At 53.4% G+C, this 16,047-nt stretch overlaps 1 protein-coding gene across 4 annotated transcripts in view; it reads right to left on the reverse strand.

Annotated features, from left to right (window-relative positions):
• Positions 1–3,989: 3,989 nt before the first annotated feature.
• Llgl2 (LLGL scribble cell polarity complex component 2) overlaps positions 3,990–16,047 on the reverse strand; it is a 41,479-nt gene continuing 29,421 nt past the window's right edge. For all 4 annotated transcript variants that reach the window (XM_045159004.1, XM_045159006.1, XM_045159005.1 and 1 more), the window contains exons 7-26: positions 13,982–14,144; positions 13,717–13,849; positions 13,425–13,479; positions 12,697–12,851; positions 9,433–9,650; positions 9,290–9,357; positions 9,008–9,161; positions 8,815–8,919; positions 8,312–8,604; positions 8,053–8,203; positions 7,457–7,607; positions 6,729–6,845; positions 6,440–6,606; positions 5,780–6,044; positions 5,448–5,607; positions 5,181–5,209; positions 4,935–4,982; positions 4,675–4,717; positions 4,533–4,594; positions 3,990–4,329 (exon numbers count right to left, since the gene is read on the reverse strand). In XM_045159004.1, coding sequence (XP_045014939.1) covers positions 4,322–4,329; positions 4,533–4,594; positions 4,675–4,717; positions 4,935–4,982; positions 5,181–5,209; positions 5,448–5,607; positions 5,780–6,044; positions 6,440–6,606; positions 6,729–6,845; positions 7,457–7,607; positions 8,053–8,203; positions 8,312–8,604; positions 8,815–8,919; positions 9,008–9,161; positions 9,290–9,357; positions 9,433–9,650; positions 12,697–12,851; positions 13,425–13,479; positions 13,717–13,849; positions 13,982–14,144 — 2,545 coding nt within the window. In that variant the 3' untranslated portion in view covers positions 3,990–4,321. The remainder of the gene's footprint in view (positions 4,330–4,532; positions 4,595–4,674; positions 4,718–4,934; positions 4,983–5,180; positions 5,210–5,447; positions 5,608–5,779; positions 6,045–6,439; positions 6,607–6,728; positions 6,846–7,456; positions 7,608–8,052; positions 8,204–8,311; positions 8,605–8,814; positions 8,920–9,007; positions 9,162–9,289; positions 9,358–9,432; positions 9,651–12,696; positions 12,852–13,424; positions 13,480–13,716; positions 13,850–13,981; positions 14,145–16,047) is intronic.

The following is a 16,047-nucleotide window of genomic DNA, read 5'->3' on the forward strand; positions in this document are numbered from 1 at the left end:
GGCCAACATAAGGTGGACAACAGGAACAGAAGAGTGTGCCAAGCACTGGCATGGGGACACTGGCTATAAAGCCCATAAGCCTGCCCCCAACAATACACTCCCTCCAGGAGGCATTAATTCCCAAATACCCATCAGCTGGGAACTTAGCATTCAGAACACTTAAGTTTATGGGGGACACCTGAATCAAACCACCTCACCAGCTGATGGAGATCTGGGAATTAACGCCTCCTGGAGGGAGTGTATTGTTGGGGGCAGGCTTATGGGCTTTATAGCCAGTGTCCCCATGCCAGTGCTTGGCACACTCTTCTGTTCCTGTTGTCCACCTTATGTTGGCCAGAGGGTGATGTCTGGGGCAGGCTTCTGGGTGTTATAGCGTTTCCCCTTGCCAGTGTTTGGCACACACTCATTCCTGTTGTCCACCTTATGTGGGCCAGGGGGTGATGTTCACCCTCTGTCCATGCCATCCTTTTCCCTGCCATCATGTTGCTTCCCCTCAAGCCTGTGGGCCAAAATAGACCTTTACAGGCACAAGCTGCTCTTGGTTGGGTGATTTCTACCATCAGTGCGAACCTGACTGCAACACTTGTCCAGCCTCCTGCCATGGGAGCGCCATTTCACCTCCTTGCCCATGTGACCTTGAAACAACCTTCAGGGATCAACTTAGGTAATTTTTTCTTTTCCCTTTCCTGTGCCAGGCAACTAAGCTCGGCTCCCAGCCTCGAGCCCTCACCAACCTAATTTTTGTGGGCGTGAACATATGCTTTTATGGGTGCCTGTGTACCTGAAAGCCGGGGGTTGGATTTGGGAGCCTTTCTCCGTTGCTCTCCACTTCCTTTACTGAAGTGAGGTCTCAGTTGAACCCGGAGCTCATTCATTCAACTAGTCAAGCCAGTTTGTCCCGGGGTTCCTGTCTGTCTTCTGAGTGCTGGTACTACAGACAGACCAGAATGTACATGTATGGTCTGGAGAGATGGCTTAGCAGTTAAGGTGCTTGTCTGTAAAGCCTAAGGACATATGTACAACCCTCTAGATCCTACATAAGCCACATGCACAAGGTGATGTAAACATGCAAGGTCGCACATGTACACAAGGTAGCACACGTCTTGAGTTTGATTGCAGAGGCTGCAGGCCCTGGTGTACCAATTCTCTCTCATGCTCATTTAAAAAAAAATGGAAAAAAGAATAGATTAATGGGGGTGAAAGGGCCCAAAGTGAAGTCAGGGGAGGAGATTGAATAATGGAAAGGTGGAGGGAGGGCTAATCAAAACCTAAAAGGATATAAATAAATCAAATGGAATCCTTCAGTTTTGGACAATGGAACATTCAGGAGCCATAGATTGTTGCTAGAAAATTTTCAATGCCAGGGATGGGACACCTTCCAGTGAGTTGTTGGCCAGGGAGGTCCCTGATGCCCCCACAACATTATAGGCCATTGCCGAGGCCCTTGGTTTCCCATCAGGAATCGATGGTAAGACCCTATTGCTGAAGACTCCACATACTTGGGCTGCAAGGCCACTGAGAAATCCTGCTGGAACAGAGCTAAGAACCTCCTCCATTTAGACCAGCTGACAGAAAGCTGGAAGAAGCCATTCTACATGCAGTTCAATGGGAGAAAGAGAAAATACCAGTGAAGATACTCAACAGTGGACACTGCAAGCCTCGTAATTGGCCAGCCAGCCCAAATGAGCCAATGGGTGCAATAGTGGCATGTCTGTCATGGTGGAAACCAAGTGCCCTCCAATTGGACTGGATGCCCGCCCCAAGGGAGGGAATACATCCCTGATACTGAAAACTTAAAACAGGGGTAATCATGAGCCCTAGGGGTGTAACATCTGCTGATGTCTGGATAAATGTATATACTATGCTTGTCAAACTGCCCAGTAAGCACTTCTCTTAATATTCATACCCTTATATTAATGCTACTCTCACTTTGGGTAGAGAATCTTCTTTTCAGATGGCAGTGACCTTGGGACGACTCAGCAGTTATCATGGTGCTGGAAAGAAGTGACTAGAGTACCGAGTAACATCTTGATCACACCTTTCAAGGCTCAGGGTCTAATGTGGAAGAGGTGGCAGAAAGAATGTAAGAGCCAAAGGAAGGGTAGGACTCCTTACAACATGCTCCTCCAGACACAAAATGGCCTTGATATTCATGACCTCACCGTGCCTGACACTACCTACACAAGACCATCAAGAGGAGGGAAAGATCATGACATCAAAATAAAAGAGGCTTATTGAGATGAGGAGGTGATATGATGGAGAATGGAATTTCAAAGGGGAAAAGGGGAGAGGGAGGGTATTACCATGGGATATTTTTTATAATCATGGAAAATGTTTTAAAAAATTGAGAAAAAAAAATAGAAACAACAACAACAACAACAAAGCAACCAACCAAAGCCGGGTGTGGTGGCGGATGCCTTTAATGCCAGCACCTTGGGAGGCAGAGGTAGGATCACTGAGTTTAAGGCCACCCTGAGACCACAGTGTGAGTTCCAGGTCAGCCTGGGCTAGAGTGAGACCCTGCATTGAAAAAAGCAAAACAAAACAACAACAAAAGGTCAGTTGGTTGGGCTTGCCTCAAAAAAAAAAAAATCTTTTTTGTATGTGTGCTAGGGGCCTGAACTCAAGCCCTCAGACTTGAGAGGCTTTTAATTTTTTTTAATTTTTCTGAGGTAGGGTCTCACTCTAGCCCAGTCTAGAACTCACAACAATCCTACCTCTGCCTCCTGAGTGCTGGGATTAAAGCGTGTGCCAGCAGGACTGAGTTGGGTAATCTTGATATAACAAGGTAAGTGGGGTAGTACCCCCAATCTTGGTTCTCCCTCCTGGCTTTTTCCATTCTTTGCCTCCTCCCTTGTTCCCTCTCTCCCATCCAGTCACCCTCACCTCCTCGGTGCAGTGTTTACTCCACGCTCTGCGGCTCTACAGGCTCGCAGCTAATCCTCCCGACCTTCTGAGGCAGTCCTGCTATTTTCTACTATTTTACGAGAGCCAGGTCATATGCCAGAAACAAGGGCTACATCTTCCTGAATTCAAAGTCTTAAGTGAACACTCATGGGGTCCAGGATGGCCTCAAACTTGCTACACAGTCACGGCTGACCTTGAACTTCCAATTTTCTTGCCTCCACCTCCCCAAGTGGTGCGGTTACAAGCGTGCAGCCAGGCAGGGACACCACCAACTAGGCCATATCCACAGCCCTGCAATGCTTGTCACCACTGTCCTGTGTCCCACAGTCTGCTGCAAGGAATCCCCAACTTCTCCATGCTAGCCCAGCTTCCTCCAGCTCAATCGCTAGAGGCTACCAAACCCTTCCATCAATAAAAATGGCTCCCCAGACACCCCCAACATGAAGTTGTCTTCTGGAACTGAAATAAGCAAACCACTGACATTAGCTGATGCTTCAGGGCGCTCAGAGCACAGCTCACTGCTAGGGAGCAGAGGCGAGCCCATGCTCAGCACTGGGGATTGTTTCAGTCCCACAGTCACAGAATTCTGGCCCTACCACTGTCTTCTTTGGGGGGAAACCACTAAGCATGGGCTCTACCACTGAGCTACACCACCAAGCCTCCACTGTCTTGACTCAGACGTGCTTGTATTATCATCACAATCTCCAATTCAGTCTGACAGGAAACTTCCAGTCGCTTGTCCCTTTGTCGCTTGTCTCTTTGTGTTAGTTCAGCTGACTAGATAAACAAGCTGTGTATCCCCTTCTCTGCAATCAAACCCATACAAACCTTCATAAGCTGGGGTGGGGCTTCCAGGCTCTCCGGGTATGACACGAGTCACACTGAACATGGGTCATACTTGTCACTTGTTCCCAAAGAGAATGTTCAGGCCCACACATGGTTTGCTGAGAGAAATGCGTGAAAAGCGCATCTGCTCTGCCCTGAGCACATCCTGGACTGGAGGTGGACCCCAGGGGAGGGAGGGTTTTCATTTGCATGTACAATTCTTGTGCCACTTGACAGATTCAAGTCCACTCCTCAGAAGAGGTAATAAGGTATTTATTAAAAATGTTCACTCAGAGGCAGTTGAAATTTATAATTTAAAACCCAGCCCACTACAAAAGGCGGGGGGAGGGGGACGGAGGAATAAAAACTGTGCAACACTGACAAAAGGACCAAGACAGACAAGGCCCCAGGAGGGGCAGCCCAGGGGTAGGGCCTTCCTCTCTTGAAGCCAGCAGCAACAGGATGGCGCCCGGGATGCTGGCAGTCCCTGGCCTGGCCATGCTTGGACCTCTCTGGCCGGGGCAGGCCCTGCAGAAAGGCCCTCAGTAGTGTGTGCTCATCTCACAGCCTGGATGCCAGCCGGCCCCGTTCACTCTGCTGCAGAAGGACATGGGGGGCAGCAGCTCAGGACCATCCTGGTGCCTCAGTCACCCAACCCTGAGTGCACACACAAGTGGTTTCCAGCGCCGGTATGGCCCTAGAGGCTTCTTGGGCCCTGGGGTGGGCAGGGGGCAGTTAGGACTCTTCCTCCTGCCCCTTAGTTGGAGGCAGGTCCTCCCCGGGGTCACCCACAACTCTACCTTCCCCGCGGCTGAGGCTGCATCCCCCGGCCACTCGGTGAGAACGTAAATTGCCATAGCTCCTGCAACGGCAAAGACAGTCACCGTCCACGGGGCCTCCTCGGAGCTCTCCAAGCCCCGTTCCAAGCGCTCAGCGACTTACCCTCGGTCCCCCTCCAGAGTGCTCTGGATTTCCTTCAAGACTCCTGCGCGGCAGGAAAGACCCCATGAGGCTGGCAGCGAATAACAGCCTTTTTCTCTCTTTTGCTAATGAATATGCTGGACAGGACAGGATAGTCCCCTGGCCTAGGGAAATGGCTCCTGGCTCCCTCACCCCACCCCCCGGCCTTCCAAGCTATGCCCTCACACCAAGATACCCTTCTTGCACTTCATGCCAGCCTCCCAACCCCTGCCCTGACTCACGTTCGTCATTGAGCAATGCGTGCTCCATCACTGGGCCAGGCTTCTTCTCTGGAAGGCAGAGCTGTCAGGTGGGCTTGTCCTGGACCCCCTTCTTACAAGGGGTGGGGGAGTGCTGGAAGCCCAGGGCCCAGCTACAGGGAATACTGTTCCCACTGCTAGCCCAAACTCTCCCCTCAGCCCCTCCATTTCCTTCCACCCCCAGGTCTACCCTGGAGTGGCCCAGGCATGCCCCCCAGCCTGTCTTACCCTCAGCATCGCTCTGGCTGTCCGAGTTCCTGTGGGGAGGAGGAATACAGTGAGGGCTGGGGGCCACTAGGCTGCTTAAGTGTTGGTCCTACAAGGACTGGGTGAAGTCACTTTGCCTGGCCAGCCCTGACCAGGGAGTGGAAGAGGTCTGGATTGGCAGCCAACTTGAGAAGGAGGGGGCCTTGGTCAGTCAGAGCAGGGGCCTCAAGGAAGGGAGAGGAGGGGAGGGGAGGGGAGGACAAGGCTGTGGAAAGGCCTCCTGCACACCTGATTTGGTCCGAGGTCCTCTTAGGACCCATGCCATTGCCATTGCTGGGGCAACTGTACTTCTTGGTTTTGGCTGAATCCACCAGACACCGGGGCTCAACCAGCCATTTGGTGGAGAGAGAGAAACGCTCAAACTCTGAGGGTGAGATCAGGTAGAAACCTGGGGCACAGAGAAGAAGCCTGGGTTGAGACAGTGGCAGGGACGCAGGCTTCCCTACCTAGAGAAGAGCCGACCTGGCAGCAACTGCTACACCTGCTCTTCCTCTTCCAGCGCCCACCCAAGAGCTCGGCACCTGACCCACCCTTAGAGGGCCCAGGAAGTGCCTGCCCACCTTGGCCATGTTTGGTAAAGACACAGGAGGCGATGCCACTGACGTCCTCTCTGCGGATGCAGCTGTACCGCACTTGGGGCTTGAGCAGGGGCAGCGAGACCACCTGGATGTCACCCAAGTTGGTGAGGACTGACAGGTGGTACTCCCCGTAGTCCTCAGAGCGGCAGCTGCCAAAGCGGGCCACGCCCACCCGCCGGACCCGTGAGCCCTCCAGGGCAGTCAGCCTCAGCTTCAGCTTGGCGCTCACTTTGGGCAGTGTGAATGCCTAGGACACAGGGTCACCAGTCACAGGTTATGCCACAGCCATAGCTCTCCTCCCGCTGCTGCTGCTGCTGGTACCCTGCCCTCCAGCAGACACCTGCCGGTGCTTGGGAACTCGGTGCCCTCAGCTCTCAGATGCACGGGCACTGTACTTGGGCCAAGAGGATGAAAAGCCACTCGCTTCCATGCGGGGGGATCTGTTCTCTTTCACAGACTCAGGCCCTGCCTCAGTATCCCACCTCTCACCCCAGGGCTTAAGGGCCCCACACAAGACCTCTCCCCTTCTTTGTGACTCTGTAGCCCTTCTAACTCCAACTCAAACAGAACCTTGAGTCCTAGCTGTCTGTATCTGTGCTCCGGGGATGAGCTCCACAGATGCTCCAGAGACTTCTGGCACACCTTAAATTGTTCCTCTGATATCACAAGCAGCTGGTGGCTCCCCTGCATGTCTGGGCTCTTTGACAGGTCATGGGCTACTTCCAGGGGCTCGGGAAGGGGTACACTGTGTCCGTCAAGCACCAGGATACCCACCACAGGGGCACGGTGCATCAGCTGGATTTCCTTGGCTACAGAGGAGATAAGTTGTAGAAAAGGCAAGTTGAGGCAGGGGCTGTGGTACGCGGCTCAGCTGGTGATACAACACACCCGACAGGCCAGGCCTCCTGCGACCTCCTCACCTACCACTCACCTTGCTCAGCCCGCACTGGCTCATCCATTCTGCGCTCTGCAGGGGGCACACGCAGGGAGAAGGCGTAGACGGTACCCCCATTGGTACCAGCCCACAGTGAGGGACAGTGACGGGAGCCTGCCAAGAAGTACAGGTTTGAGGATCTATCTAACCTTACCCTGGCTCCGGGGGTCAGGTGGTGCTAGATAACCTGGGCTTCCATGCCTGCCTTGCCACTGACCACTATGAGACCCTAAAGTCAAGTTGGCAGACTCTTTAATCTTCAGTTTCCTCCTCTATAGCAGACATACTGAAGACCTTGCCTCCCTCCTGGAAAAGCTGCCTCACAGCCATACTCAAGACACCACACAGGTGATCCTGAACCCGGGATGGCTCAACCGCCCCCAGCACCACGGCAGCCAGCAGGCACTACGCAGCCCCCAGCCCTCATGGCTGCTCTAGAAGGAAGACATAATTTCCTCATTTTATATGGGGGAAGCTGAGGCCCAGAAGAGGCAGATGATGTACCACATTTCTAGAACATGGTGGGACCTGGCATGCAAGCTCGGCGCTCTGACTGGAGGGCACGAAGGACAGAGAGAGAGATGGGGGATCCAAGCTCTGACCGCACACAGGCAGCAGCTCCTGTCTGCTCTAACTGTGGGATGCCTACCTACCCATGCCCTCACACTAGGAATGTCTCACACCAGGGTTGCCCCTACAGCCTCACTCTTAGGCTGGCCACTCACTGTCCCTCAGGTAGGTATCAGCGAAGTAGAGGGTCCGAACAAATCCTGTGAAGGAGTCCTCGGCAGAGCGGGCCTCGATCTTGCGCTGCACAGGTGCCAACTCCATGTTGTGCAGCCCCGTCCGCTCAGCCTTGGTGCTCGCGGCCTGCACCTGCAGCGAGTTGGGCCGGACTGTGGGTGAGCTCACACCTGTCCTCTCTGGGGCACTAACTTGCTCAGTGCTGACGCTCAGGAGAAGGCTCGCCTTAGCCATGCCACCCTGCCTGACCTGGGCTCAAGGGGACCTTGTCCAAGAAGAAGGCGCCCTGGGGAGGGAGCTTGTCTGTCCTCCCAACATGCAGGAAGAAAGGGACAGTAAGACACTCACTAGTACTTACTGGGGAGTTCCTCTAAGGTAAGTATCTCAACTGCTTCTTGCACGTGAGAAACTGAGCACAGAGGCAACATGACATATCTGAGGTTATTTAGAGGGTGGGGAGCCTATGTGGTCTGGATTCAGATCCTGTACTCGTGGCCCAGGCTAGAAGCAGGACGGAGAACTGTGTGGTCCTGCCAAAGCCTGCTAGCCTGGGCTCAAGGCCAGCCTTAGGCCTCACCTCTCCCGAGGGAGCACCTGGACGTCGCTTGCGGCTGGACACCCTGCTGCGGCGCATCCGGCGGAAGGACTGACGCAGGGATTTTTTGAGGGACTTCACCCGTGACAGCGGGCCCTCCATGGCCAGCTGGTCACTGGGATGCAGAGTGCACCTGAGAGTGGGGGTGGTGTGTCAAACCATCAGTGCTGCAGGGCCCAGGGGTCCTCAGAAGGCCTCTTTCCTAGCACCCCCCCGCCCCCGTTCTAGCTGGAGTGCTCACTTGACAAAGACCTGCCGACGCTGCTGGTGGTCAAAGAGGCCAAAACCATGGCTGGTGCCAAAGGCTACAAGTCGCCACTCGGAGTGCAGGGCCAAGGAAGTGACCACGGCCGGAGGCTGGCACTGCACCAACACAAAGGGTTGAAAGCCTGGCTCGAAGCACACGGGCCCCGGGCGGGCAGTCAGGCGCTCGTGCCCCTTCCAGCGGTAGCCCTCCTGGTCCTGCAGCAGGTCGGCCTCCACCTGCTCCACGGCGTGCTCGGCCGCCTCGTCGTTCAGCTCCAGCACCAGCACCTGGAGGGAGGGCAGGCGGTTCAGCGGAGCCACAGCCCCTGTCTAGCTCCAGCTTTTGTCCTGCTTTCTGAAGAAGGCACCCCCTGGCCCAAACAATCTGCGCCCTGGGAAAAGCATCGAGCTGCAGAGTGCTCTGGGTGACAAGAGGCTATTTCTACCCCTGCGGCCCACGTGACACAAGCACTCCGCCCTCAATCCCCACCTGGTTACCTGTCCTGCTGTGCCTGCCACAGCCAGGTAGCCACTGTATTTGCAGAGGAAAATCTTCTGGATGCCCAGCCGGGGATCATCGCTGTAGGGGTCAAAGGAGCCCACCTGTCAAGGTAGAGGAGGCCCGTGAGAGGCCATGGGCCGGTCATGGCATGTGTCCCCTCACCCACAGTTTCCAATTCCCTGGCCTCACCTTGCGGAGTGGGGGCCACTCATCCTCACCCTGGGCATTGAGGTTCTCGTTGGGGTCTGAGTCAGTGAGGAACACCTGCACTGTGCTGAGTTTGTACAGCAGCCGCAAGCAGACACCAGAGGCATCCCAGAAGCGCACCGTGCCATCCTCATGCCTGTGGGCAGAGCCTGGATAAGACTAACGCTAGCCAGAGTGCCCAGGGCCTGAGATGCGCACTCTGGGGCTCTGCTCCTACCCCTATGTTCTCCTGGAGAGAGGAAGAATAGCACTCAAATCACCTACCCTGTGAGCAGCAGGTCCCTCTGGGGTGGGGGTGGGGCCAGGCTGGTGCCACCATCAATGGGCCACTCCTGAAAGAAGAGATTAGGAGGTCCAAGAGAACCTGGGCCCGAGGCAGGGGAGGGCTGGGACTGGGCTGGACCTACCATGGTGGAGAAGTGAGAGTTCTGCCGGCTCCCCGCAGCAGTGATGCGCTCCCAAAGCTTCAGGGGGATGTTGGAGACGTGGTGGGAGCAGGTGATGGCTGAGCAGTGCAGGGAGGCCAGGTAAGGTGGCTGGACCGGTGGCCAGCCCACTGTTTGCAGGTCAATCACCACCAGTTCTTCCTCGGCAAGTACCACCAGTGCGTAGGGGTCATCAAAGGCTGGGGTACAGGTCAAGGGTCAGGGCCAGGAAGAGGCAGTTGGCCTCAGGCGGTCTACAGAAATAGCTCCAGGGCAGGACCTGGATCCCATCAACCCACACTGCTTGTCATGTCTCCAGCAAGACAAGAGCCCCAAGTGGAAGTGCCACGCTCAGGCCTTACTTTAAGAGGATCTGTCTGCCTACACAGGGACTGTCTTGTGGGGGTGGGGGGTGGAGTCTCTGAGAGCCAAACAGAGGCCCTGGACTTAGTCAGAGGTGCAGCAGCAGGGCTGCTAGAAGCAGCTGCATTTGGCAGGTTCAAGCGCTCTGCCTTTACTGATGGTCCAGATCTATAAAGAGCTGGATAGCAAGTGCTTCTCCTGTCCCAGCTCCTCAGTTCTAACTGGTCGAGCAACTGCAGGCAAGGCAATGTCAGCCAAGGGATGTGTCCTTGTCTATATACAATTTCTTTTTAAACAAGTATTTAGTTATCTGCAAGCAGAGAGAGAGAGAGAGAGAGAGAGAGAGAGAGAGACAGACAGACAGATAGATAGATGGAAAGAAAGGGTGCGCCTCCAGTTGCTGCAAATGAACTCCAGATGCACGTATGGCTTCCCAGGGGTGTTAGGGAACTGAACTTGGGTTCTTAGGATTTGCAGGCAAGTGGCCTTAACTAGAGTGAGACCCTACCTCAAAACAAACAAAGACAGACAGACCCTGTGTGACAGACAGACAGATCCTCTAGACCCAAGGCTGAGCATGGCACTTCTGCTTGGGGTTTGTCTTTTTTTTTTTTTTTTTTTTGGTTTTTCTAGTCCAGGGTGGCCTTGAACTCAGGGCAATCCTCCTACCTCTGGCTCCCGAGTGCTGAGATTAAAGGTATGCACCATCCCGCCCAGCCTTGCTGAGCCCCTGTGGTGCTAAGGTGATTGGGCACTGGCTATGTGGGCATCGTCTCCACAGTTACATCTCTTCCCCCAGCCTTCTCTGAACACCAGGTTCCAATATGGCTGCTCTTCCCTCTCAGTTCATTCTACTCAAATGTGTCCTTTCACCCAAGAGGCCTTGCTGGCCACTGTCTAAATCGGCACTGCCCTCTACTCCTGTCTGCTCATCTTGCTTTTTCTGGCCTCTAACGTATCTGTCAACCTGTCCACCACGTCTCCCCACACTTAAGCCCCATCAGAGAAGGGCTGTTCCTGGGGCAGGACATGGCACACAGGAGATGCTCAGTAAATGGGAAAACCTGCTCAGCACAAAGGAAGGCATTACAGGGAGCCTCTAGGAGATGGCATCGTGCCCGAGGGCAGCACTCATCACACCCATATGCCCACCTGCTAGAACTGTGAGTGGATCAGGGACATAAATGGACAATCACAGGAGGCTGGCCTGTCTTGGATATGATGATGTTTTTTTTCCCTCCTTTAAGTCTTTGGGACTGGAGAAATAGTTTAGTGGTTAAGGCGCTTGCCTGCAAGCCAAAGGACCTCGGTTTGATTCCTTAGTACCCACATAAGCCAGATGCACAAAGTGGTGCATGCACCTGGAGTTTGTTTGAAGTGGCTGGAGGCCCTGGCATGCCCATTTTCTCATTTTCTCTCCCTCATAAAAAATTAAAAATTAAAAAAAGTTGAGCCAGGTGTGGTGGTGCACGAACTTGGGAGGCAGAGGTAGAAGGAATGTTGGGAGTTCAAGGCCACCCTGAGACTGCCAAGTAAATTCCAGGTCATCCTGGGCTAGAGCCAGACCCTACCTAGAAAATCCACAAAACAAACAAACAACAACAACAAAAAACTTGAGGGCCAGGCATGGTGGTGCACGCCTTTAATCCCAGCACTTGGGAGGCGGAGGTAGGAGGATTGTCTTGAGTTCGAGGCCACCCTGAGACTACATAATGAATTTCCAGGTCAGCCTGAGCTAGAGTAAGACCCTACCTCAGGGGGGGGGGGAAAGAGAGGGGGGTGCTGGAGAGATAGATGGCTTAGTGGTTAAGGCACTTGCTGGCAAAGCCAAAGAACCTAGGTTCAATTACCCAGGACCCAAATAAATAACAATAAAATATTAAAAGGGAAAATGAAGAAGCAGAGAGCTTCCACCTTGAGGGAGGTGAGAGGGTGTAAAGCCCATGTGGGAGTAGGGATCCCCTCAACCCCTCCTACATCAGAAAGAGCAGCAGCCCAAATGAGCCCTCCATTGGTTTTGAATACACAGCTTAGTGAGTTTTACTCCTGCTTCCTCCTCCACACTGTGCTGGGGATCAGATGAAATAATCATCCAGAGCCAGGCGTGGTGGCCCATGCCTTTAATCCCAGCACTCGGGAGGCAGAGGTAGGAGGATTGCTGTGAGTTCAAGGCCACTCTAAGACTACATAGTGAATTCCAGGAGAGCCTGAGCTAGAGTGAAACCCTACTTCAAAAAAAAAAAAAAAAGAAAGAATGAATCACCCAAAAGGAGGGAGCAGCCACAGCTCAGGAGACCCCAGGCTCTGGCCCTCCAAAGTAGGAGAGAATGAAGGCTGAGAAGGAAGGAAATGCAGGTCTAAGGTTTCTCTGCATGGCTGGGAGGCCAGGAGAACTCAGACTGGGGTGTCTTTACCAGGCCCGTCTCCCACACATGGAAGCCTGGCCTGCGTAAGGCAGGGTCATTAGCAAAGGAGGCCCTCCCTTCTAGAGAGCTCTCAGACCTCCTCCCAGTTTCAGCACCAGTCCTTGCTGGCCACACACAGCCGCCCGCTACCTCACTGGAAGGCTGACTTCACCGTGTGGAGGCCAGGACCCTCTTGCCCAAGTTGAGCAAGTGTAGATCCAGCAGTGCGGCTCTGCCCTCGAAGGACCATGTCCCTTAAAGACAGCTCAGGGCAGACATGATACAGGACATGTCTGCAGCTGGGATCATGGCGAGGAGGGAAAGAACAGGGTGCAGTGGTGCCACGAGACTTGGTGTCACTAGAAAGGGGTGATGCCCAGGATCACGAAGGGCAGTAGGTTTGGAAACCTGCTACCTGTGCAGCACCTGTCATCTTCTGTGCACAGGTCTGGCACTTTCACTCTCAAAGCTTGCCTACCTGCTGCAGGGTCTGCCTCAGTGAGAACGGTGAAGTCGATGACACGAGAGGTGAAGTCGAAGGCTGTCTGCTGGCCGTTGTGGACCACTGAGATGCAGTGGCGGTCGCCGTAGCTAGCACGTGGCATGCCGCCCTGGAAGATGGTGAAGGGCAACCTGCAGACACAGGTGGGAGGTGGGCTGGGACTCCTGCACAACCTTGGACAGCGGCAAGCTGAGCCGGTAACTGGGACCTGCTGGAGCACACAGCAGTGACCAGCCTCTGTGGCACGGCCTGGGGCCTGGGAGAGGGGGGTGGGCAGAAGGGAGGCCAGTTTCAGGGTGACTGGAAGGGGTGGGATAGAGCCCCATCTCTTCCCAACTGCAACAGCCTAGGAGAACTTGGGGATGAGATGGGGCATCAGGTGTAGGAGTCTTGCAGCACCCCACTTCTTCAGAGTAGCTCCCTCTACTACCACATCAGGGCTCCCTTCTGAAGAAAGGGAACTGTGACTGACAGTGTGAAGCCCTGATGGGTATCAAACTGCTGGGAAGTTGGAAAGAAGGGGTAGAAATGGATTTTGCAAGAACTGAGCCACTGAGAGGCAGAAATGACAAAGCCACCTTCTCTCCCTTCCCTGAGTCCGAGACCCCTGATTGTTCTCCCTATGCGTCATACACCCAAGATGGACCCGGACAGTCTTCCTAGCCTCCCTGTGGAGAGTGGGAAGGACAAACACCAGTCCTTACCCCTGCTTGGTGGTCAGCCAGAAGATCTTGGTAATAGCTTTGCAAGGAAAGGGACCTAAAAGAAAACATGCTAGCTTGGCTTCCCACTCGTAGACATGTGTGGGTCCCCAGAGGCACAGATCCCTCATGTCTATACCACAAGTGCATGTGTGCTGAGGAAGCTGCCTCCAAGCAGTTCCCCGAGGATGATTTTACTTCTGAGTCCCATGTCCTACGTCCGCCCAGGAAAGACCAAAGGTTCTCCTCAGGTGGAAGTTGGAACCAGGCCCTACTGGGCAGGCAGAACACTGACCGTAAGGTATGGAGCTGCGCAGGGGCTCTGGGTGCTGGGTGTCACTCGATACGGGCCACTGGCAGTAGCTGCCATCAGAGTGGCAGGTGACAATGAGGCGTCCATCTCGCTGCCAGCTGACATTCTCCAGTTGCTTCATGGAAGAAGAGGAGAGAGCAACAGCCAAGATCAGGGAAGCGTCCCTAACGCCCATAGCCTGGGCCCTAGCACAGGACATATAGGCCACATGGGGCCTAAGAGAGTCACTCTCCCAGACACTACCGACCTGGTTGCTAAGGATATGGTAGAGCACACGACTGCCCTGAAGGTCCCAGATGACAATAAGGCCCCGGCTGTAGCCGATGATGATCTGGTTGGGGTCACGAGGGTGTTCTTGCAGAGCCTCCACCATCTCAAACACTCGCCGGTGGCGGGCCTCTTCTGGCAACCTAGGTGGGGAATACACACAGACAGGACAGTGATAAATAAATTCCAGGGGCTGGAGAGATAGCTTAGTGGTTGAAGCCAAAGGACCTAGGTTCGATTCCCCAGGACTCACATAAACCAGAAGCACAAGGTGATGCATGCGTCTGGAATTTGTTTGCAGGGGCTGTAGGCCCTGGCGTACTCATTCTCTATTTGCCTCTCTCTCTTTCTCTCAGATAAGTAAACAAATAAAATTAAATTAAAAAAAATCCTGGGCCTAGAGAGATGGCTCAGTGGTTGAAGGTGTTTGCTTGCAAAACCTACCACAACCCAGGTTTAATTCCTCAGCCACCCACATAGAAGTGGATAGGCATTTGATTGCAGCAGCTAGAGTCCTTTGCACATCCAGACCTACACATTTGCACGCACGTGGGTGTATGTGAACAAAAAAATTAAAAAAAAAAAAAAGAGTCACAGAGGCTGGCTGTGATGATGGGACATACCTGTAATCCCAGCACAGGAGACACTGAGGAAGCAGGATTATGAAACCAACAGGGGCTACGTACGGAAGGCAGCCTGCCTGAATTCCCCCCACCATAAACACACACCAGGGATGCAACGGCAAGTAACACAGTTATAAAGGCAAGAAGGAAGCTGGGCATGGTGGTGCCCACCTGTAATCCCAGCACTTGGGAGACTCCTCTAAAGCTGAGGTCAGTTTGATCTGCATAGCGAGTTCCAGGCCAGGTAAGGTTACATGGTGAGAAACTGTCTCTAAAAGTCCAAAAAAGTTAAAAAATAAAAATAAAAAACTAGCCAGGCATGGTTGTGCACTCCTTTAATCCCAGCACTCAGGAGGCAGAGGTAGGAGAATTGTGAGTTAGAGGCCACTGTGAGACTACATTGCAAATTCCAGGTCAGCCTGAGCTAGAGCTAGTCCCTACTTCGAAAAACCAAAAACACCAAACAAACAAACAAACAAACAAACAAACAAAAAAAAAAACCCACTAAACTAGCTGGAATCCCAGCACTCCAGAGGAGGCAAGAGATAGAAGGACCTCTCAGGTCAGGGCCAGCCTGGAACTTTACAGAGTGAGCTGCAGGTCAGCTTGGGCTACAGTGCGACCCTACCTCAAAAAACCAAAACACAAAAACTATATATATTTTTTGGTTTTTCAAGGTAGGGTCTCACTCTAGCCAAGGCTGACCTGGAATTCACAATCTAGTCTTAGGGTAGCCTTGAACTCATAGCAATCCTCCTACCTCTGCCTCCCAAGTGCTGGGATTAAAGGCGTGCGCCACTACACTCGGTTATTTTTTTTTCTTCCAGGTAGGATATATTTCACTCTGGCCCAGGCTGACCTGGAATTGACTCTGTAGTCTCAGGGTAGCCTTGAACTCATGGCAGTCCTCTACCTCTGGCCCCCAAGTGTTGAGATTGAAGGTGTATTTCCCCACACCTGGTTTGCTTGGGGTTGTGATGGCTGTTTTTTGTTGTCCTTCCCACCCCCGCGAGGAAGGGTCTCACTCTAGACCAAGATGACCTGGAATTCACTATGGAGTCTCAGGATGGCCTCCTATCTCTACCTCTGCTGGGATTAAAGGCATGCACCACCACCACCAAGCACCAGCTACTACTGTTTTTTTTTTTTTTTTTAAGTATTTTTATTTATTTATTTGAGAGCGACAGACACAGAGAGAAAGACAGATAGAGGGGGAGATAGAGAGTGGGTGCGCCAGGGCTTCCAGCCTCTGCAAATGAACTCCAGACATGTGCGCCCCCTTGTGCATCTGGCTAACGTGGGTCCTGGGGAATCAAGCCTCGAACTGGAGTCCTTAGGCTTTGCAGGCAAGCGCTTAACCACTAAGCCATCTCTCCAGCCCGGTTTGGTTTTTTTTGAGACAAGGTTTTCTTGTGTCCCATGC

This window comes from Jaculus jaculus, chromosome 9, assembly GCF_020740685.1.
Source record: "Jaculus jaculus isolate mJacJac1 chromosome 9, mJacJac1.mat.Y.cur, whole genome shotgun sequence".
NCBI classification, from domain to species: Eukaryota; Metazoa; Chordata; class Mammalia; order Rodentia; family Dipodidae; genus Jaculus; species Jaculus jaculus.